Source organism: Phoca vitulina, unplaced genomic scaffold (genome assembly GCF_004348235.1).
Source record: "Phoca vitulina isolate PV1807 unplaced genomic scaffold, GSC_HSeal_1.0 scaffold2, whole genome shotgun sequence".
Classification (NCBI taxonomy): domain Eukaryota; kingdom Metazoa; phylum Chordata; class Mammalia; order Carnivora; family Phocidae; genus Phoca; species Phoca vitulina.
In genome coordinates, this window is record NW_022589705.1 from 79,730,747 (window position 1) to 79,753,952 (window position 23,206).

The 23,206-nt window shown below is 41.5% G+C and overlaps 1 protein-coding gene across 7 annotated transcripts in view; it reads right to left on the bottom strand.

Moving 5' to 3' along the window:
- Positions 1 to 755: 755 nt before the first annotated feature.
- GMEB1 (glucocorticoid modulatory element binding protein 1) overlaps positions 756 to 23,206 on the bottom strand; it is a 35,931-nt gene continuing 13,480 nt past the window's right edge. For 6 of the 7 annotated variants that reach the window (XM_032389861.1, XM_032389836.1, XM_032389827.1 and 3 more), the window contains exons 3-10: positions 22,466 to 22,578; positions 21,641 to 21,765; positions 20,514 to 20,617; positions 17,519 to 17,676; positions 15,050 to 15,181; positions 13,597 to 13,734; positions 9,854 to 9,976; positions 756 to 5,810 (exon numbers count right to left, since the gene is read on the bottom strand). In XM_032389861.1, coding sequence (XP_032245752.1) covers positions 5,110 to 5,810; positions 9,854 to 9,976; positions 13,597 to 13,734; positions 15,050 to 15,181; positions 17,519 to 17,676; positions 20,514 to 20,617; positions 21,641 to 21,765; positions 22,466 to 22,578 — 1,594 coding nt within the window. In that variant the 3' untranslated portion in view covers positions 756 to 5,109. The remainder of the gene's footprint in view (positions 5,811 to 9,853; positions 9,977 to 13,596; positions 13,735 to 15,049; positions 15,182 to 17,518; positions 17,677 to 20,513; positions 20,618 to 21,640; positions 21,766 to 22,465; positions 22,579 to 23,206) is intronic. The other variant, XM_032389869.1, reaches the window with a different exon arrangement.

A 23,206-nucleotide genomic window follows, 5' to 3' on the forward strand; every position in this document is an offset into this window, starting at 1 on the left:
GATTTCTTTAGAGGGAACAGCAGAGTAGCTTTTAAAAAAACAAACTTATACTTCAGAATGCAAGTAAACCCTTTCTGTATATGCTTTCTTTAGAAGCTCCTACAAAGTCCATTGAGGAACTTGTCTTTCCTTCTGGGTCATTACCCACCCTCACATTTACCCTTAGATGTGATCCAATACTATTGTTCATTCTTGTTCTCAAACTAGAAAAATAAATTCCTGTATACCATATTACTAGCCATAACTATCAGTAAAAGTACAGAATTGGAAACCATAGATGCAAGAGGAGAACCCAGAGGAAATTTCCAAGTAGGCTGTAGTCTACTATAGGCTGAGAGGCTCATAAAACATAACAGAAATTTCAGGTAGTTGTGAAGAGGCAGTAGGAATCATACTGGGCTGAAATAATCTATCCAGGAAACAGGCATGTCTTAGCCTGGGCCATGGGTCATAGGTAGAGAATCAGTTGGATATAAAAGATAGGCTTTAGGGGCACCTGGTTGGCTTATTTGGTGGAGCATGCAACTCTTGATCTCAGGGTTGTGGGTTCAAGACCCACAACCGATGTAGAGATTACTTAAAATCTTATTTTTTTAAAGATTTTATTTGAGAGAGAGAGAATACGAGTTGGGGGGAGGGGCAGAGGGAGAGGGAGAAGCAGGCTCCTCACTGAGCAGGGAGCCCAATGCAGGCCTTGATCCCAGGACCCTGGGATCATGACCTGAGCCGAAGGCAGATGCTTAACCTACTGAGCCACTCAGGTGCCTCCCCTCCCCCAAAAAACACAGGTTTTAGATAGTCACTGCACAAACACATCCCAAAGGTGCTTCAATTCAGGTGATTGATGGAGTTGAGGAAGCTGTTTTAGGTAATGAAGACTGCAGACTATGGATGTATGCTGAGGTTTGGGTCTTGGGGGGTTCCTTGAGAAAAATGATTGTCTCAAGAGTTATTGACATGGTAGAAAGAATCACTGACATGGCAGAATTTAAGAACCAAATCAACTTTGGCTCCCAAAAGCTAGGGCTAGGGAAGTAGGAGTATGGATAAAGAAGTTAGAGGAAAGTAGAACCTTCTAGAGGAAGTCAAATTGTATGTATCAGGACTAAGAAAGTTGTTCCTGGATTGGGAAGGAATCCTGGAAAGGACTCAATTAGGGCTCCCTAAGAGAAATTCCAGGGGCAGAGTCTAAATCTAACAGAACTGATACCTTGTCTAGCGCAACAACCTTGGTTGTTATTGTTATAAATTAGACCATGCAAGAATTTCCCCAAGAGGTATCCTAGGGGTGAGGGAATCTGTGATCAACTGTACTGGGTAAGTTGTCTGAAAATGCAGGGACTAGCCTAGTTTCTGACTTTCTTCTCAGAGAGGACTCTTTGCTCAGGAGCATTGCCCAAAGTGAATCACAACCTCATGCCTATTTTCACAATTCAACCTTTCGTTTATCCTTTCCACCTCCTAATGGTACTAAAACCTGGACCAATTATAATTCAGTGAACTAGTAATTACATAGTTCATGCTTGATTACACTATCTTTATAATCAGATGTTACCAATACCAGTATTTCCCACCACACTTACCTTAGTGCCTTTCATGAAATGGGATAAAATGCCACCACTAAAAAGAGTCAGACCACCTGAACTGAATATCAATTTCCAAGGTATGTGTATTAACATTGGTCTTCCTTCCCTAATGTGGACAGATGTATGAAAGAAACTTCACGTGAAGTGGCTTTGAATCTTGAAAATTCAAGTATATTGTACATTTTTACTTTAGAATAACTGGGAGTTGTTTTGTTTTAGGGGTGGGAGCAGGGAAGGCGCCTGAAAATTGAAAGGAGGAAAAGAACGAGGCAGGGACAGAACCAAGGTGAGACGGTTGCACATTGACTCCAAGGCCTTTATGGAAACCACATGGCAGGAAGGCTGGGGGCATTTACCTTCTATCAGCTAAACTCCAGTCAGGCACTGGATTCCTGTGATGGAAACTCAGAGAAGCTAACGCATGACTTGGCTTTTTCCAGTGGGGTACTCTCTGGACACTGCCCATGCTGCTGACTCCGCCTAGCTCTGGAGGCAGAAGCAGCAAGAGACTAAGGATTTTTTCCCCCTCTTATATAAGTAAGCCCCACCACTTGAAAATGGAGTACCAAAAAAACTAGCCAAAATGATCTCTCCTAAACTAGCTCAAGTGTACACCTTCTCCAGTAAGTACTCCCGTCACCCACCCCCTCCCCAGGTCAGGTTAGGTGCCTGATCCTTTGTTCTCTCAGCTCCCGGCCAGTAGCTCCGTGGCTGCACTAACCCCAATATGATGATGCTTCAGTATCTCACTAGAAAAGGCTTAACTTTTTTGCGTCTTCTGTAGTCTGCTGAAACCTATGGACCAATTTTCAGAGTAATGTTTTTCAATGCACGAAATAAAATACATAGGGTTACAAAAGAAAACAATTATATTGAAATATAGTTCTTAACTCCAGACAACTTCTGAAGTATGAAGTCCTTGAGTGCAGGAACTCTGTCTTCATCTCCGTACTGCTAGTGCCCAGCACAAAGCCTGGCACATAGATGGTACTTATAAATGTTTATTTAATGAATGAACAGAAAGATAGATGGCTCCTGCCAAGTCAGCCTGAGGAATGATTCACTGCAACTGCTTGTGCACATACCAACGGCTTGCATATTTTTCCCACTGTCTGAGATCATTTAGACCAGGGCTCTGAGGACACCCCCACTCAACAATGGGTAGCACAGCAGTGAGCAATAATGACAGGCTATTGGAAGACCAGGAAAACAACAAAGCTCATGTATTTCCACAAGCCAGAATATTCAGATAGTGAAAGTAAACAGGTTCTGTCTTCAGGAGGAGGAGATCTCTTGACCTTGGAAGCATGATGCTCACACTGCTTTAAAACACTACAGACAGCTGAAGGAGGAAAGAAAGGAACCTGAGCTAGTGTGTGGTGTTCTCCAGAGCGCCTCCTCTGTCCTGAATTGGACCACCCATCTCTGGGAAAGCGGAAAGTATCCCTAAAAACCAAGATAGGCACATGGCATGTGCCTTTCTAGGTTCGAGTAGCAGTTTTAGGCTTAGATAGAAATTCTGTTTTTGTTTATGTACCATCAGAAAACCTAAAGAGGCAACAATAAAAGCCAGTTCCCTCACTAAAGGGCCAAAGGTTTGTTCTAAGCTGATTGCTACATCTATTAAACATTTTGAAGAGAAAAGTAAAACCCCAGACAATTTTAGAGCTGAAAGCCACAACTATATGGGGTTCAGAAATTTCACCCTTAAGGCTTTTAAGATTGACCCTCCCAAGTTAGAGGGCTTCTCTAGCTATTAAAGCCATCTGAGGGATGGCAGAACGGTTTTCACTTGCTTGACAACAGGGTTTCCAACATCTGTTGGAAGAAACATGGCTTCAGGTGGGTGCCTTCTCTAAAAAAAAGGCGCGGGGGGGGGGGAACTATAGGTCAAAGTTTTGCTTTTAATTAAAAAACAAAAAACAAAAAACCTCCCACTCCTAAGGTGTGTGCTATCTTTTTTGACCTCATTTTCCTTTAAATTGTCTGCAGTTTCCCTATATTTGTCCTAGTGCAGTAAACAATGCAATCAAAGAAATAAAAACCAGGATCCACTCTTGCCCCAAACACTGAAGATGGTCAAAGAGCAGGAATCACAGCACGGAAAATGGCCCAGCTCTAAATATACAAACAACATTAAACAAAAAACAAAACAAAACAAAAAACCTCAAGATATTATTATTGACATTCCTGGTACATTTCCTATAATATAATGTTGCAGACAATGCTTCTTTCCCAGGGAGTCCAGCTCGCTCAGGAGGAGACATCTACTTAGTGCCTCAGGATAGGCTGGGGCTGTTGAGTCTTCCCTGCCAAGCCTAAGGTTTTTTTATGAGCTTAATATCTTACAGAAACATCTGTGGTATAAATGGTATAAATGAATCTAAAAGAGGATGAAGGCAGGCAGGCACCTGTCACTGTTCTCCAAATCAGCCAAAAAGCTGAAGAGCGTGGGATCCAGGAGACAGATGCCATTAACAATTGAGGGATGGAGGGTAGAACAAGAGGAAGCACCAAATGAGTGGCTGCTTTTGGTTCCAAAGCCAAAAAAGGGCCCCACCAAAAAGGGCAGCTGGTCTAGATGAGGAATTCCCCTGCGCCTGGAGTCATGCAATAAAAATGATGGCCTTGGAGCCCCACCCCCACGACAGCCACAGTCCAAGAACCAGAGAAATTTACACCACATCACATAGTTTGCAAATGAATGGACTGATCCTAGTTTAGGAGGGTTAAGTGCTTTGACAAAGTTGGGGAAGGGAGGGAAGGTGAGCTTGAATCACAAAGCCTAGCTGTGACAACCGGGGATTTCTATTTCTACAAAGCCACGGCCTCTAGGCCCCTGATGCCACTTGGTCCATGGAGATGTACCCTTCCACTTATTACTGGCCTCTCCTAAAAATGGCACCCATGGTAATAACCCTTAGAGATATCAAGAGGCATCAGTTGCACTTCTGGAGCTAAGATAATTTCCTTGCCCCATCCTGGCCAAAGCACTTCCCTTTTTAAGCTGCTGCTGGCATATGCCACCTTCCCCTCCAAGCATAGGTCAACTTTCTTTCCTTTCAGAGTTTCGCACCGGCCTCTGAGGGCTCTTTCCAGGATACAAAATAAAGTATCTTTCTGCTTCCATGTGTGGGTGGGTTGCCTTCCAGATCTGCCTTCCAGAGTTTGGTCAATGCACCTTTACAAAAATAAAACCACATGCGTGCACAGACAGACTAGCCTGGAAAGGGCTTTCTGGACACGGTTTCTGATTATCTTGATGCCTCCCTTAAAAGAAATAACTTTCTTGGTGTAAAAGGATTAGGACATTGAGTGACCTACTCTCAACTTCTGGAAGGACAGCTTGTTTTTGTCCATTTTTCAATAAGGGGGTGGGAGGAACCCAACATTTTCAGTTACAACAATGAGATTTTGTTTAAAAAAAAAGGATCCTATGTGGAAATGAGTGGGACAATGATAAAAATAAACAAATAATTAAAATTCCAAACCAAAACATATCTCCTGGCCCCGACATCCCCAGTTAATCCTCTAAGACCACAATTTCCACATTGTGGACTTGATGCTGGTGGTCTTCCATCTCAGCCACAACTTTCTCCTCAGTCCTCAGCTCTGTCTCCAGAATGACTGCTTTGCCCTCAGTATCCTCAGCCTCTGGGTCTGGGGCTGGGTCAATCTCAATGATGGTCTGCCCATCCTCCGAGGTGCTTTCAACAGCCTGGATTGCTGAGGTCAGGCCGGACTCCATGGCCACCAGCTCCACGGGGCTCACCATGGTGGTCATGTTGCCCAGGGTACTCCCATCCTGCATGGCGGTGGAGCTTAGCAGTGCCAAGCTAGATGAAGGGTGGATGGTCACTGTGTCTGGTGAGCTGCTCTTGGCAGAGGAGACCACTGTGGCATAGCGGAAGAGCTGAGGGCCAGAAGGCAGTGTGTGAACAGTCACAGGACTGGAGCCCTGGCTGAGGGTGGCCACTGGAATATTGCCCATGGAAAATGACTGGCCCACTGGGGTGATGGTGATGGGCGAGATGACTGTGAACTGAGGCTGCTGGACCGGAGGAGAAGGGCTCAGGACTGTGGTGGAAGCTGGCCGCTGGAGTCGGGGCCTTTTTGGAGGCTTAGGAGTGCTCACAGGCATCAGTACCACATTTTGAACCGTCTGGGATTTCAGCCTGTGATCCTGAGCTTGCTTCTTCTGCTCTTCCAACTGGCGTTCCAACTCTGTGGAAAAAAAAAGACAGACTTTGTGTGGAGAGAAGTATATTCTTGGGAACAGTGAATGGAGTCAGGAAACCTGAGGTCTTGTCCTGGTTTTGCCACTATATAGCTTCATTGTTTTCTTTCTTTTTTTTTTTTAAGATTTTATTTTATTTATTTGACAGAGAGAGAGACAGCAAGAGAGGGAACACAAGCAGGGGGAGTGGGAAAGGGAGAAGCAGGCTTCCCACGGAGCAGGGAGCCCGATATGGGGCTCGATCAACCCGAGCCGAAGGCAGATGCTCAATGACTGAGCTACCCAGGCGCCCCTAGCTTCATTGTTTTTCAAAACAAGAAACAAAACTGGATGATTTTTAAAATCCCTCCAGCAATTACATTTCATTGTGTGATTATAGGCAGGGCAACAATTCAGAATCATTTTCAGGCTGTGATTCTATTACTATAGCTCAACCCTAGAAGCTCCTGTGGCATTTTGTCACCTATCACCAAAATGCAAACCAAAGAAGCCTGCAGTTGATCACGCAGCTTACAGATGCCTTCCCTGGATCTACAGATGAAAATAAGGAATATTTGCACAATCCCTTTGGAACTAACATGGACTACAGAGGAGCTACAGTGGCTGCTCCAAAAAACAGTGATTCCCAAACTGTTCTTCAAGGCAGGATCACCTGCTGGTGACCTTAGTCTACCAAATGGCCTTAGTCTACCATTAGCACCCAGAGAAGTCTACAGAAAGTTACAGAGGAAGTCCCTAAGAATTACAGAACTAAAAGAGGTCTTAAGAGTTCTAACACATTCATTTTAACTGGTACCCAGAGAGGTAAAGTGACTTACTTAAAGTCTCAAAGCTTGGGCCAAAACAAAAGTCTTCTGATGGCCAACTTGATGGCTTTTCCACCACAATACGTCTATCACTATCCCTCTCCCAATGTACAATCCAACCCTGGTGACCACTGGTGAGTCTGGTTCTACACCAGAACTTCTTCTATTGCTTAGAACCTGAGAAGCATTCAATAAATAATCAGTTACATCTGGAGAGCACTTTGCTCCTATGGAACACCAAGAGCAAATCAATTCCTTGCTTGGAATAAAAGGAGTAGGTAGGGATCAAGAACACATTAAAAAAATTTTTTTTTTCATTCAAAAATTTTTAAATACTGCCTCATAAGTTACAAAATACTGCATTTTTTTCCATTACCAGTAGTAACCAAAGAAATATAAACCTCAAGACTGGTGGCTCAGTTAGTTAAGTGTCTGCCTTCAGGGGCGCCTGGGTGGCTCAGTCATTAAGCATCTGCCTTTGGCTCAGGTCATGATCCCAGCATCCTGGGATCAAGCCCCGTGTCAGGCTCCCTCCTCAGCGGGGAGCCTGCTTCTCCCTCTCCCACTCCCCCTGCTTGTGTTCCCTCTCTCACCGTTTCTCTCTGTCAAATAAATAATTAAATCCTTAATTTAAAAAAAAAGTGTCTGCCTTTTGCTCAGGTCATGATCTCAGGGTCCTGGGATCGAGTCCTGCATCAGGCTCCCTCCTCAGCTGGGATTTTTTTCCTCCCTTTCCCCCCCCCCCCCCCCCCCGCTCATGCTCTCATGCGCACACTCTCTCTCATAAATAAATAAAATCTTTGAAGAAGATAACAATTACATCTATAATTTTTTAAAAAGTTAAATCAGAGAATATTATAAATAATAACATCAAATGTTGGTGTGTTCAAAATGGTGACATAATCTTGGAAATTTGGCAACAGGTCATAAAAATCCATAAAACAATTTTCAATACCATTTAACTTGAAGCTTAGTTCTGGGAAGTAGTTTAAAAGGACATAAAAAGAGAAAGTCATATTCATACAAGTTCACTGCAACAAAATAAGCTACCGAAGAAAAGTTTGAAAATTTAAATGTCATCCCTAGAAGAATGTCTAAGTAAAGCACTGTGTAGCAACTTGGGAAAATAGTAATATGTCACAGTAAAAAAAGCAGAAAACAAAACTTTATGTATACTATGATTAAACCTATCTAAAAAAAATAATATGGACAAAGAACCAGAAGCCCACATTCTTAACAAAAACCATTTTTTGGATGGTGTGAAGTTTCAAGGTGAAAGCACTGGATTAGGAGTAAGAAAGCCAAGTTCTATTCCAGGCTTCATTGCCAAGTACTGATGTGGCCCCAAGGCAAATCATTTATACTCTTTGTGACTCCGGTTCATCTATAAAATAGGGATAATAGCCTCTAACATTCTTTTTTTTTTTCTTTTAAAGATTTTATTTATTTATTTGAGAGAGAGAGCACATGAGAGGGGGGAGGGTCAGAGGGAGAAGCAGACTCCCTGCTGAGCAGGGAGCCCGATGCGGGACTCGATCCTGGGACTCTAGGATCATGACCTGAGCCCAAGGCAGTCGCTTAACTAACTGAGCCACCCAGGCGCCCTCTTTTTTTTTTTTTAATATTTTACTCATTTATTTGACACAGAGAGAAAGAGTACAAATAGGCAGAGTGGCAGGCAGAGGGAGACAGAGAAGCAGGCCTCCCGACGAGCAGGGAGCCCGATGCAGGGCTCAATCCCAGGACCCCGGGACCACGACCCAAGCCAAAGGCAGAGGTTTAACCAACTGAGCCACCCAGGCGCCCCAGCGTCTAACATTCTTAGGAGGATCAAATGAAAAGGGTCTCAGGGTACTCAGTAAATGAGTTTTTTTTTTTTTTAAGATTTTATTTATTTATTTGAGAGAGAGAGAATGAGAGAGAGAGAGAGAGAGCATGAGGGGGGGAGGGTCAGAGGGAGAAGCAGACTCCTCGCTGAGCAGGGAGCCCGATGCGGGACTTGATCCCGGGACTCCAGGATCATGACCTGAGCTGAAGGCAGTTGCTTAACCAACTGAGCCACCCAGGCGCCCCTGAGTTTAAAATATATACTGGGTATAAAAGTAAGTTTAAGACAACATAAATTGTTCTTCTCTTACCAAATAATCTTGCCTTTTGACTTCATGACTAACTATGATATATTCTATATCATTCAAAGCTGATAATCCATGCCTCTGACTTATTTTATATTTTTCACCTGCTTTACCCAAAACCTTTTCTTGATTCTCTCTGGGTATAAGTGACAACTCTCTTTGTTCTTCCACCATACCTGCCTCAGTTACAAAGCTGAGTACTTTTTGCACTTATTTCTATGTCTGCTTTCCCTTGAGTTCCTTAAAGACCATGTAGAGAGTGAGGCTGTCTTAGTCAACATTATATTTTTACAACCTAGTTTGGAGACAGTGAAAATTTTTTTTTAAGATTTTATTTATTTATTTGTCAGCAAGAGAGAGAGCACAAGCAGGGGGAGCAGGAGAGGGAGAGGGAGAAGCAGGCTCCCTGCTGAGCAAGGAGCCTGATGCGGGACTTGATCCCAGGACACTGGGATCATAGCCTGAGCCGAAGGCAGACGCCCAACCGACTGAGCCACCCAGGCATCCCAGAGACAGTGCAAATTAAGTACTTGATAAAAAGAGTTAAATTATTCATGGGCTCATAATTTCTGATTACCACAAATAATGGAGAAGGTGATAACTTAATAGTTATCAAAAGATCCAGGGGTGCCTGAGTGGCTCAGTCGTTAAGCGTTTGCCTTCAGCTCAGGTCATGATCCCAAGGTCTTGGGATCGAGCCCCGCGTCGGGCTCCCTGCTCAGTGGGAAGCCAGCTTCTCCCTCTCACGCTCCCTCTGCTTGTGTTCCCTCTCTCACTGTCTCTCTCTCTGTCAAATAAATAAATAAAATCTTAAAAAAAAAACAAAGATGCAATATCAATAATGTAACAAAAACAAAGGCCAATTTGTCTCTTCTGCCACTAATATTACTGGATTAATGGAGAAATTGAGCAGATATCTTAATCCTCCAAAAGATACAGAAGGACCATGATGAGGAAGGAAGGAAGGAAGGAAGGAAGGAAGGAAGGAAGGAAGGAAGGAAGGAAGCCAGTCCCAACAGAAGTCCACAAAGAAATGGCAAGACTCAAGGATATTAGTATAATATCACCTAAGAAGAAACAAGTTATACGCACCTGTCAGAGTATAGAGAAACTGCTCTTCTCCCTGCTCTACTTGGTTCCTTCTGTTGTCCAAAACCTTCTTCACTGTGTCCATTAGGCCAAATGTATGTGCTACATTGTTGAGAACAGCAGCATCTATTTAAAACAAAGACATGCCCGTCAAGTTAAAACAGAAGTGTTTCCCTAGCTCTCTGTTGTACTGTGTATAAATATGAGACAACCCAGAAATGATGGTACTATTCTAATTGCATTTTTAAAAATTTTGGCAAAGATAAAAAAAAATTTTTTTTGGCAAAGATTTATCACATGCATAAATTAACTTTGTTATAACTTTATACATCTTTCCATATAAATAAATATAAAAATAAAAAAATCTTGCATCTGGTTGTAAGTTCTGACTTCTGGTTTAGAAAACATGGTCACTGTGTTAGATAGAGCTAAGTTTGAATCTAAGTTTTATGGTTTCCTCCTATCTGTGTGAATCTGGATAAGTCATTTCACTCCTCAGTTTTCTCATCTGAAACAAAAGGGCCTAATAATACTTATCCGGCAAGACAGACACAAAGACTAGAAATATCATATTTTAGGGGCACCTGAGTGGCTCAGTTGGTTAAGTGTCTGACTCTTGATTTCAGCTCAGGTCATGATCTCAGGGTTGTGAGATCGAGCCCCACATTGGGCTCTGCCCTTGGCGTGAAGTCTGCTTGTCCCTCTCCCTCTCCTCCTCCCCGTGCTTGCTCTCTCTCTCTCAAATAAATAAGTAAAATATTAAAAAGAAATAGCATATTTTAGGGGCGCCTGGGTGGCTCAGTTGCTTAAGTGATTGCCTTCGGCTCAGGTCACGATCCTGGAGTCCCGGGATTGAGTCCCGCATCAGGCTCCCTGCTCAGCGGGGAGTCTGCTTCTCCCTCTGACCCTCCCCCCCCATGTGGTCCCTCTCTCTCTCTCTCAAATAAATAAATAAATAAAATCTTTAAAAAAAATAGCATATTTTAAGTGTCAAACATGGGAACTGGCATGCAATGTTATTCATAGTGTTATCTCTGTTCCTCTTTATACAAAACTTCTTGAAAGCATTGTCAGTAGTTGTGGTCATTACTTCCTTAACTCAGACAACTTCTCCACCTACAATTCTCTTCCACAGTCATCTCATCCAGTTTCATGCTTTTAAATAACATGTACATGCTGAGAACTCCCAGATGCAGATCTCCAGCCCTCACCTCTTTTCTGCGTGCCAGATTCATACTTCCATCTAGCTGAGTGACATCTCCATTTGAAGGCCTCATAATCATTTAGCAAGTCAAAACTAACTTTTTTCTTTCTTTCTTTTTTATTTTAAGTAAGCTCTACGCCTAACATGGGGCTTGAACTCATGACCCTGAAATCACGAGTCACATGCTCCACCCACTGAGCCAGCCAGGTGCCCCAAGTCAAAACTAACTTTGAGGGGTGCCTGGCTGGCTCAGTCACAAGAGTATGTGACTCCAGGGCGCCTGGGTGGCTCAGTCGGTTAAGCGCCTGCCTTTGGCTTAGGTCATGATCCCAGGGTCCTGGGATCGAGTCCCACATCGGGCTCCTTGCTTAGCGGGGAGCCTGCTTCTCCCTCTGCCTCTTCTGCTCCCCCTGCTTGTGCTCTCTCTCTGTCAAATAAGTAAATAAATTCTAAATAAATAAATAAATAATAAATAAAATAAATAAATAAAAGATAAATTTAAAAAACCAGTATGTGACTCCTGATCTCAGGGTTGTGAGTTCCAGCCCTACACTGGCCATGAAGCCTACTTTAAAAAAAAGCACAAACAACCAACTACTAACTGTACTAACTACAACTCTCTCGGTGATCTTCATCTCAGGAAATGGTGTCACCATTCATGGCTCAGGCCAAAAATGTATGAGTCATCCTGGATTTCTGTCTTTCTCTTTTACCCTACATCCAATCCATCAGCAAAACTTGTTCTGTTCCACACTCAAAATATATCCCCAATATGATCACTTCTTTCCAGGTCTACCACTATCTACTCTAATCCATGCCACCATCATCTCTTGTCTGGAGTAGTTCCTTCAGGAGTCTCCCAACTGATTTCTTTTCTTTTCTTTTTTTTTTAAGTAGGCTCCATGCCCAATTGAATTGGGCTTGAATTCATAACCCTAAGATCAAGAGTTGCACTCTCCAACAACTGAGCTAGCCAGGCACCCCTCCCAACTGATTTCTTGCCCCATACAGTCCACTCTCCATATAGCAACCAAAGTGATCTTTTAAAAATATAAAAAAATACACAATTATATTAAAAATATAAAAATATAAATAAATCCTTATCACTTCACTCCCCTGCTCAAAATCACTATGATGGCTTACTGTCACCTTAAAATAAAACCAAAGTTCTAACCAAAGCTTATCTAAACTGTCTTCTCGGGTGGCTCAGTCAGTTAAGTATCTGCCTTCGGCTTGGGTCATGGTCCCAGGGTCCTGGAATCGAGCCCCACATCAGGCTCCCAGCTCAGCAGGGAGCCTGCTTCTCCCTTTCCCCCCTGCTCCTGCTTTCTCTCTCTCTCTCTCAGATAAATAAATAAAATCTTAAAAAAAAAAAAAATACTAAATAAACTGTCCTCTTTATTCCTCTCCAACCTTATATCACCTATCACTCTCCTATACCCTAATACACTGTGGCTGCCTCAGAGCTTCTATAATTCTTTGAACCTATGAGGCCCATTGCAACTTCAAGGTTTTTGTTCCTTCCGCCTGAAATGTTCCTTCTCCCAGCTCATCACATGGCTAGCTTCTTCAATTCAGGTCTCTGCTTAAATGCCACCTCCTTAGGGAGGCCTTCCTTGATCATCCTATCTAAAAGAGTCATCCTTGCTTTCTATATTATTTGCCTATTTTTTCCTCCAAGAATATAAAAAAAAGATTCTACTATAAAGTTTAAGTGTATTTATATAATGTATGAATTATAAAGAGGTAATAAGACACAAATAACAAATCTAGGAACTCACACACAAGCTTATGAGATACTATTATGACTTGTCTTTTTTTTTTAAGATTTTATTTATTTATTTGATACAGAGAGACACAGCGAGAGAAGGAATACAAGCAGCGGGGGCGGGAGAGGGAGAAGCAGGCTTCCTGCAAAGCAGGGAGCCTGATGTGGGGCTCGATCCCAGGACGCTGGGATCATGACCTGAGCTGAAGGCAGATGCTTATTATGATTCTTTTTTTAAGTAAACTCTACCCCCAACGTGGAGCTCAAACTCTGACCCCAAGATTAAGAGTCACATGCTCCACCAACTGAGCTAGCCAGAAACCCATCATCACAACCCTTTTGTATCAGATGATTAGAACATCCTTTTACATTATGCACAGCAGCAAGTACCCTATGGGTATTCAGAAACAGCTGTAAGTGCACACAATAGTTCTGGAAACCTTAAACTGATAGAATATGAGACTTGTCTAAAACCAGGTAACTTTCTCCAATTTTCAGACTCTATCTATCTATATGTAATAGAGAGAGAGCCTGCTTTCTGGCACCATTTATAAAGGCAAAAATTACCTGTGGAAAAGCATGACCAGACCTGAGTTCAAAACCTTATTATGAACTATGGACACGTAACTTAACTTTTATAAGCCTTAGTTTCCTAATCTGTAAAATGGGGATAATAATACTTATACCCCAGTGTTTTCATGACACTAACAGGATCTGCCTACAGTTGTTAGTGTTCAGTAAAATAACCACTGTTGTTAAAATTAGTGCACTTACCTGTGACCTGGAAGGGAGCCTGAATGAGCCGCTGCTGAACTCCCCTGAGTAGCTCCTCTATTTCCTTCTGTATATTGCAGACAACCTCTTCCATCAGCCCTACATCAGCTATTCCTTTCCAGAACATCAAAGTGTCCTCTGACACAAGAGGGATAAGACAGAAGATAAACAAGGGATGCTACACATACTTAGGCAAATCTCTACAAGTTAAACTCAAAATTATTTCAATTTGAAATGATTTCTTGTTGGGCCATTTCTGGGAAAAAGGAAGAAGTTTTTGGAATATTAGCTGCCCCCCTTAGTTGGTACCCAATTATTTGCCCTCTTCAGCAACATAGGGACTTGAGATAATTGCCTCAATTTGTCATGGCTCTGGCTATAGGGAGCAGGTCATCTTCCTCTAATAAAGATATTAAATAAATATTAAATATTATTTATTTAAATAATTTAATTTAAAATTAAATAGTATTTAATATCTTAAAAGTTAAATAATAAAGATATTAAATTAAAGATATACAGGCGAGCCTTGTACAACATGGTGTGAACTGTGAGGGTCCACTTATATACAGATTTTTTTCAATAAATACAGTACAGTGATGTACTGTATTTTTTAAATTAAAAAAATTTTTTCTTATGATTTTCTTAATAACATTTTCTTTTCTCTAGTTTACTTCATTGTAAGAATACAGTATATAATACAGATAATATATAAAATATGTTAATCAACTATGTTATTGATAAGGCTTATAGTTAAGTTGGGGGGGGCAGGGGAGTCAAGTTATACAGGGGTTTTCCCCTGCACAGGAGGTTGGTGCCCCAAACCGCCACGTTGTTCAAGGGTCAACTATACTCCCTCTAGTCCTATACTTACAAAATAAAATAAAACAGCTGAATAGGTGGGATGATAAGCTCTCTGAGGGCAGAGGCTTTGTCTTTTCATCTATGTTGGCAACAGTGCTAACTAAAAATAGGCAGCAATAAATATTTTTCAAGTGAATTAATGAATGGAGGATGATGTGAAACCCCCCTGGTCCCCTCTAAGTGAATCATCATTAGTCACCATCCTCTACACCACCTGCTACCTAATTTTTCCTTCTAACATTTTGCAGCCTGGTTTATCTAAGAAACATTCCAAAGTTGGGGGCAGTTTGACAGAATGAAAAGCACTGACTACAGAGTCAAACGGCTGAATTCGGCTCTGACATTATTGGCTGTGTGGCTGGTCTGAGGCAAGCTGCTGCATCTTTTTGAATCTCAATTTCTTCCTATGCAAAATGTGACTGTGCATGGCTGTTGTTGCATGGATGAAAATAAAATGTTTGCAGCTACAATTATTATTAACATGCATGAGAAAAACCAGCAAAAGTAAGTAAGAGACCTTCTGTGTCCATAATCATAACAGTGAGAAGGGTCACAAGACCCTGCAAGATATCTGAGCCTCATAGAAAAGTACCTGAAATTTCCTCTGAGTCTTTCTTCACACCCTCCTCTGTAGCCATGGTGACAGCAGCAGTGAGAGCGGAGTTCCATTCCAGCCCTGCCTCTTCCATGCTCTCTTCTGAGATGGCAATCTGTGTGATGCTACCTAAAAGCGGTCCATTAGAGGTAAAGCCGGTGAATTCCATGAAAAAGTCATAGCTATCCTTTATCTCATACAGCCAAAGAGACCCTGTTATTTTAAGGTCCATATAGTAAAAACTAGAATCCTTGGTAAGCCAGGATGAATACTGGATTTTCTAAAGAAAACCTGCCTTTCAAAAGAAAATGCTTTCTTCTTACTCTGAATAGAAAGGGAAAGATAACTTATAAAATCACAAAAAAGCAATCTGCTTCCTAAGCAGGTATGTTTTTTAAAAAGACTGAAGGTGAGCATGATTGCCGGGGTATCTGCCCCAGACTTAGCGAGGAGGACCTGAAATAATTTAAGAGAAAAGTATGGTGCTTAGCCAAGAGCCCTACTACAAGCATATTTGATACTAACCATCTAGAATATCACAAGTTGCTATAGCTTATTTATCAGGCTATGTAAGAGAAAGCAAGAGAAATGAGACCAAAAAAATCAGATAAGAGATCCATGAATAGCAGATTCACAGAGGGAAAGAACATTTGCTATTAACATTGTATATTAAGATTTGATTTGGTTTTTTTTAAGTAATCTCTCCACCCAACATGGGGCTCAAACTCACGACCCCGAGATCAGAAGTCACATGCTCTTTGTCTGAACCAGCCAGGAACCCCTCGTATATTAAGATTTTAAACAGGGGCGCCTGGGTGGCTCAGTTGGTTAAGCGTCTGCCTTTGGCTTAGGTCACGATCCCAGGGTCCTGGGATTGAGTCCCACATTGGTCTCCCTGCTCAGCAGAAAGCCTGCTTCTCCCTCTGCCTCTGCCTGCCAGTCCCCCTGCTGTGCTCTCTCTCTCTCTCTGTCAAATAAATAAAATCTTTGGTGGGGGGGGGTGCGGGGGGGGAAGATCCTAAACAAAGAAAATGGGAGAAAAATCAAACTGATCCAGACAGATATATAGACAAGTATGGACTCCACATGCTGGAGGATATTAATAATCAAGCAAAAAAGTAATATTGATATGGATAATCAACTAAAGGAGTTTTGGCCAAATAAAAAGTAAATAATTTTATAGCATTTTTTCCTTTTCAAGTGAAAGACTCACATGACCAAAAACCAAAAATTCAAACTGCTAGATATTTTATACTTTCCTGAAGGGAACTTAGGTTCTAAAAGATTTGACTTCTACTTACCCAGTGGTTACTCACAGAATAGTAGGGCTGACCAAAAGAAACCTTGAGAGGTCATTTTTAAAACATGGTACTTCCCTTACATCCGTTAGTATCCTTGTAATTCTGTCAGGCATATTTTTAAGTCTTCTGGAAGTAGTTGAGACAAGAATCTTAACTGGACTAACTGAATCTTTTTTTTTTTTTAATTTTGTTTGTTTGTTTGTTTAAGTAATCTCTACACCCAGTGTGGGGCTTGAACTCATGACCTCAAGATCAAGAGTCACATGCTCTTCCAACTGAGCTAGCCAGGTTCCCCTGGACTAACTGAATCCTTAATAATCATCTCACCTGGCTCCATCTTTCCTAGAGAAGAGCAAAGAGCTCTAGTCCCGAGGTCAACAATACAAGTTAAGCATATGCCCATCCTTCCTCATTGGTGAGGAAGCCTCAACTTGGTTATGTGGATCCCTTCCAGGCAGGGCTCTTTGATCCTTACAGCAGCAGAGTTTCCAGAGCCCAGTCCAGCCAACCATACATTATCTTTGGTACATCTCAGCTCAACAGTTGAAAACCATTCACCATTCTACTTCCTGCCTGACCACCAGTAGAGCAAAGGATTTTTCAAAACAATCTAATTTCAAAGATATGCCAAGTGGCACCAAAGTGAGACCACTGAATAAACATAATAACCACTGACTCTTCTTTCTTTCTTTCTCTTTCTTTCCTTCCTTCCTTCCCTCCTTTCCTTTCCTTTCCTTTATTGAGAGAGAAAGAGAGAGTGTGCATGGGGGGGGGGGCGCAGAGGGAAAGGTGGAGAGAGAATCTTAAGCAGACTCCACACCCAGCATGGGGCCTGACGTGGGGCTCGATCTCACGACCCTGAGAGGGTGACCTGAGTCGAAATCAAGAGTGGGACGCTTAACTGAGTGAGCCACCCAGGCGCCCCTGAACCATCTTTCTAATGTTTCTCATGCATACTTAGAAAGAAACAAGGAAAGAGGTATGGCCAATAGGAATCATCTGGGAGAAAACAAAGATCTGTTTCTAAAGTACGGAATCGCACCCAAGATTAGCATACCTTACAGGGACATCAATGCTCATGAGAATTAAAATTAAGAAACACAGAAGTAAGGGGAAAAGTGTTACTAAAAAACACTGGTTTTTCAGGTGGTTTCCTACCCCCTACCATCGGCCGAAGTGGGTGTCTGCACCACACTTGTCTGCTGTCCTGGCACTGGAGCTCTTGCACTGCTGATCAGAAGATCAAATTTGGTGCTTCTGCAGGTATTGGAGCAAACCTTGTCATGTTGGTAAAAATCAATCTGTCCAGAGTCCATCATTTTCCTGTGTAAAGGGAGACAAGAAGTACCAGTTCAGCCTGCACTACATCTAGATGGAACCAGGCCTCTGGGACAAACAGAAACAAAGTTGCTGTATCTACTCCATAGATTAGTGAAACCTAATAGCATTTAAAGTCATTAGGTTGCAAAAGTTCTAACTGGGATTACAAAATTTTCATTGGCCCTGCCCACATTTACAAGTACTCCTATTCCCTCCTCAGTCTGCTCATTATGAGTATACTCTCATTTCCCGTTATCACCAAGCTTTAGCTAGGGATATACTCCTGACGACATCTGAGTATCCCCATAGAATCTCATTGAAACTAAACCCAAAAGGGGTAAAGACTAGTTCATATATCCCAGCACAACTGAGAAATGCTATAGGGAATAAGAATTTTAGGATGAGATTCTGATGTATTAGTATTCCTAGACCAGCAAGATCTGTTGCCACTTTTGGAGACATAAAACTTCAGCACATTTCTTTCCTTAAAAAAAAAAAAAAGGATAACAACTCTCCTATAAATACAGTGCAAAGTTGATTATACTAAACCCCCACTATAAAATGCCCTTATAACTGGATTCACAAAACATTGTTATTACAGGCCATAAGCAAAATCATGGGGTATTTTAATTATAGTAAACTCTATGTTATAACGTTACTTGGCTTTCACTAAAGATCTTTTAGGCATTCTGATTCCTTCTTACATTTGAGGAAAGTTGGCATGTGCTTGTTTTTCTGGGCAAAAAGGACAGGCCAAGAACAACAATAATGGAAGTTAAAAGTATTCCTTCCCAATTTTATTTAACTACTGATTTCTGCATACAAATCATCTGGAATAATTTCTTTTTTTAAATGTGTCTCTCTATTAAAATAATATGTGAAGAAAAAAATAATATTTTCTGTGGAAAATACAGAAAACTATAAAGAAAACAACTGCTTTTTAAAAAATCCAACAGGGGCACCTGGGTGGCTCACTCATTAAGTGTCTGCCTTCAACTTAGGTCATGATCCCAGGGTCCTGGGATCGAGCCCCACGTCAGGCTCCCTGCTCTGCGGAAGCCTGCTTCTCCCTCTCCCACTCCCCCTGCTTGTGTTCCCTCTCTCGCTGTCTCTGTCTGTCAAATAAATAAATAAAATCTTAAAATAAAATAAAAAATAAAAAATCCAACAACACAAAGATAGCATTAACATTTTGGGATATTTTCTTCTATTAAATTTTGTGTACATATGTGTGTGTCTGTTTTTTACACAACTAAAATCACACTGTGTGTGTGTGTGTGTGTGTGTGTGTGTATATATATATTTTTTTTTAGTAGGCTCCACGCCCAGCACAGAGGCCAGTGCAGGGCCTGAACTCACAACCCTGAAATCAAGATCTGAGCTGAAATCAAGAGTCAGACGTTTTATATATATATATATATTTATTTATTTATTTATATACACCCCTCCTACTTGGGTTCTCCTGCTCTCTATCAAATAAATAAAATCTTAGGAAAAAAAAACATGTTCTCACTAATCAAACTTCAAAACAACATATTTTTTAAAAAAAAATTTTATTTATTTATTTGAGAGACAGAGAGCAAGCACAAATGGGGGCAGGGGCAGAGGGAGAGGGAGAAGCAGGCTCCTCACTGAGAAGGGAGCCCAATGCCCTGGGATCAGGACCTGAGCTGAATGCAGATGCTTAACTGACTCAGCCACCCAGGTGCCCCTAAAGCTGACTATAATTTTCAACAATGTTGCAATAAACATCTTTATGCCTGAATCTCTACAAGCACTATAGATTTTTCTTAGGACAGATTCCTTAAAAAGCATTAAAGACAATGGGTAAGGTGTTCTTAAGGCTGTTGATACATGTTCTGTGAGGAACTTTCCATTCCTGAGCACATTTTAAAATCCATCAATAGGTGAGTGCTCAAGAAATACCAATTAATGTTAATCTTCACCAGGGCCGGGGGGGGGGGGGGTGTGGAATTACAATAATAAGCTTGCTGCATAAAGATGGGGGTGAGGGTATTATACATTCTGAAGTTTATTTCTGTGGTACAGTGATGGCAAGGATTGCATTCACTGAGTATGATTGTTACTTATCAACAGCAGCCTCTATTTTACCAGATAATCACAGAACTTGTCAGTAGCCTACACTTCTCCGAGGTCGGCACGCTTCCTCAGCACCAGGCTTAGCCCTGCCTGTGCTTGGCGATCTCAAGTACGATTGTCATCTACTCCTGAGCTTCTCTGCTCAGAAAGGATCCTAATATCCTGACATCAGAAAAAACTTGCCCTAGATGCTGAGAAGAGTTAATTTAGACTCTTGGTTTCAGCTTGATTTTGGCTCAGGTCATGATTTCAGGGCTGTGAGATCGAGCCCCACAGCCGGTTCCACACTCCTTGCAGAGTCTGCTTAAGGTTCTCTTTCCAGGGGTGCCCGGGTGGTAAAGTTGGTTAAGCATCTGACTCTTGGTTTCAGCTCAGGTCGTGACCTCAGGATCATGAGACCAAACCCCTCAAGAGGCTCCTTCCTCAGCACAGAGTCTGGCTGAGATTCTCTCTCCCTCTGCCTCTGCCCCTCCTGCTCGTGCTCTCTCTCTCTCTAAAATAAACAAGTAAATCTTAAAAAAAAAAAAAAAGACGTCCTTCCCTCCCCCACCCCACACTCTCTAAAATAAATAAATAAATCTTTAAAAAACAAAACAGAACAAAAGGTATGTGCTTGTTTTCTTTTTCTTTCTTTTTTTTTTTTTTTTTTAGTAATCTCTACATTCAATGTGGGGCTCTGAGATCAAGAGTCGCATGCTCTTCCAACTGAGCCCTGGTATGTGCTTGTTATTAAAGCTCACCTGAGCATGATTCCACCCAGACGAATGGCTCTCTTCCAGTCCTTTAGGGTGGACTTGCCAGCCAGATGAACAAAATGCTTGGGGCTGATCAACTGATCATTGAACTAAAGTAAAAAGAAAAGTCCAAAATCACTCAAGGTCAGCTTAGGCAGGCCAAGAGAGACAAAAAGGTAACTCTACTTGTTATAGATGAAAAAATACCCAGATGGCATCTTAAGTCATAGCCTTGTATCTTCCAACCTCCTGCCCTGCTGTGCCAGAGAAGATGATCCTTCTCTGGGCACAGTGCCCTGTCCTGGTACAGAGTTACAGAAGACAGGAGGAGGATAGAGATTAATATACTGATTAGCACCTGAAATCCATTTATGCCCTAAATCAGGAATAATATGTGGGTCCAATGTTGCAAAGACTGTTTAAATAAACTGAAGTAACCTACCCAGCCCTAATGACAAGATTCAGGATGTGGTGGAAAGAATAAGTACCATAGAAACCACTGTCACTGCAGAACCTCAAAACTCTGTAATCCTTCATGATTCTAGGATGATGCCACGGACGGTGACTACTATCTATGGGTACAGCTGTGGCTACCAATGGAGACAGAAGCTTAAGCAATTATTTCCACTTTGTGCTCTCATGAGAATTTATTTTTATCAGTAATAATTTTCAATAAACTACTATAATGCACACTTCTATAAGGCATTTTACATATATTATCTCATTTTATCTGCTAGCAACCTGACAGTGTATGTGATTATTCATATTTTAACATATGAGCCTCTGAAATATTAATTTGTTCAAGGTCACCCAGTCATAGAGATGGGACTCTATTCATTCATTCAACAAACATTTATAGATAAATATGCCAAGCATCATTCTAGGTGTTGGGGATACACTGGTGAACAAGAAAACAAGTTCTCAGCTCTCCTAGAACTTGTATTCTGCGTGGGACTTGAATCCAGGCCAATTTCACTCCAAAGTCCTTATTTTTTTTCTGTGACACCATAGGGACTATAGCCACAATATTGAAAACATTGATATGGTAGATAAGAGAGAAGAGGCACTGAAACTATACTCTTTGAAAACAAGGAGCCCCCAAACAGGCCCCAGTAAGGAGAAAAGACAATTACCTTGACACACTTCACATTTATTCCTGGACATACAAACTTCTTCCAGAGGAGAATGGCTTTGCTCTCCCCACAAGTTATGGGGTAAGCAATTTCCATATCCTCATTTGCTTCTATAGTGCTTGCATCTGAAAATGGAAAACATATCAGTTATTTATTGAACACTTTTCCCCAAAAGCTTAATTCAAAATCTCTAGTCTCTTGGTTCCTCTGAGTAGCTAACAGTTCACATTGGCTGGTATTGTTTTGGAGTCTTCTGGAAGAAGTTTGGCATAACAGCTCTCTTATCAAGCCCACACTATGTGCCAGACACTGTCTATGTGCTTTTCCATGCTTAATCTTATTTAGTTCTTACAACAATCCTGTGAGGCAATGATTGTTTCTGATGTATGTAGGTGGGACTCGGAAAGGTGAAGTGACTTTCCCAAGGACACACAGCTAAGAAGTGAGAAAGGAGGATTTAAACTCAGGTTTGTCTAACTTCAAACTTTTTTTTTCAATTTCTTTCCACTGACTGCCTTCCAATCAACACCTCATAAGTCCTAATCAGCAACTTCCCTAATGACAGGATCAACCTTGAGGCTCTAATTTCTTTGGGGAATTTTTGTAGATGAAAAATCTTTTCAGTACCCTAGCAAACTGATGTTAAATAATCAACTGATGGGCTTAGCATTTGTCAGTGGTGTCTCTAGATGCACCACCATCAAACTGATGGCTGCAGCATTGGTAGGGCACATTGCATAGGGGGGAAAATATAAGGCACAAAAGGCAAGAAATCTCAACCAAGGAAGCTAAGGTCAAAGATACTAGAATAACAAAAAGACTTACCAATCCCTTCTTCAATTTTGTGAATTGTGTGAGTTTCTACTGCCACAACTGCCGTGTTGTTCTCGGACCCGGGTTCATAAATCCTGTTGTAAAAGTGTCCATCGATAAACAAACTACATAAATCATGAAAAAATTAATATTCACAGCATGGGGTTAAGAAATTTGTTATAATCTATCTCAAAAGGAATAAAATAAATATACTTTACAACTCTATGTTAGTGCTCTGACTAGTTCCCCATTGTATTTAAACTCCAAGCTGCCCAGGACTGCTTAGCAGCTACTACCATGGACATGAATCAACAACTTTCCTCGCCTCCAAGGAAAGTTCCTCTTGCTACTGTCTTTACATCACCACTTGTTACTGTTTCACACCAGACTTTTCCCTTCATAACTTTAAATGCTTACGACATAAAATGTTGCTTCAAGTATAAGATTAAATTATAGAATTATCCTAAGAAGACTAAAAAGTAATACTGTTGGACAATTCAAGATCGGGGCACCTGGGTGGCTCAGTCGGTTAAGCATCTGTCTTCTACTCAGGTCATGATCCCAGGACCCTGGGATCGAGCCCTGAGTGGGGCTCCTTGCTCAGCAGGGAGCCTGCTTCTCCCTCTCCCTCTGCCTGCTGCTTCCCCTGCTTATGCGCGCACGTGTGCTCTCTCTCTTGCTGTCAAATAAATAATAAATAAAATCTTAAAAAAAAAAAAAAAGACCATTGACCATAGAAGCTGATATCCTTTG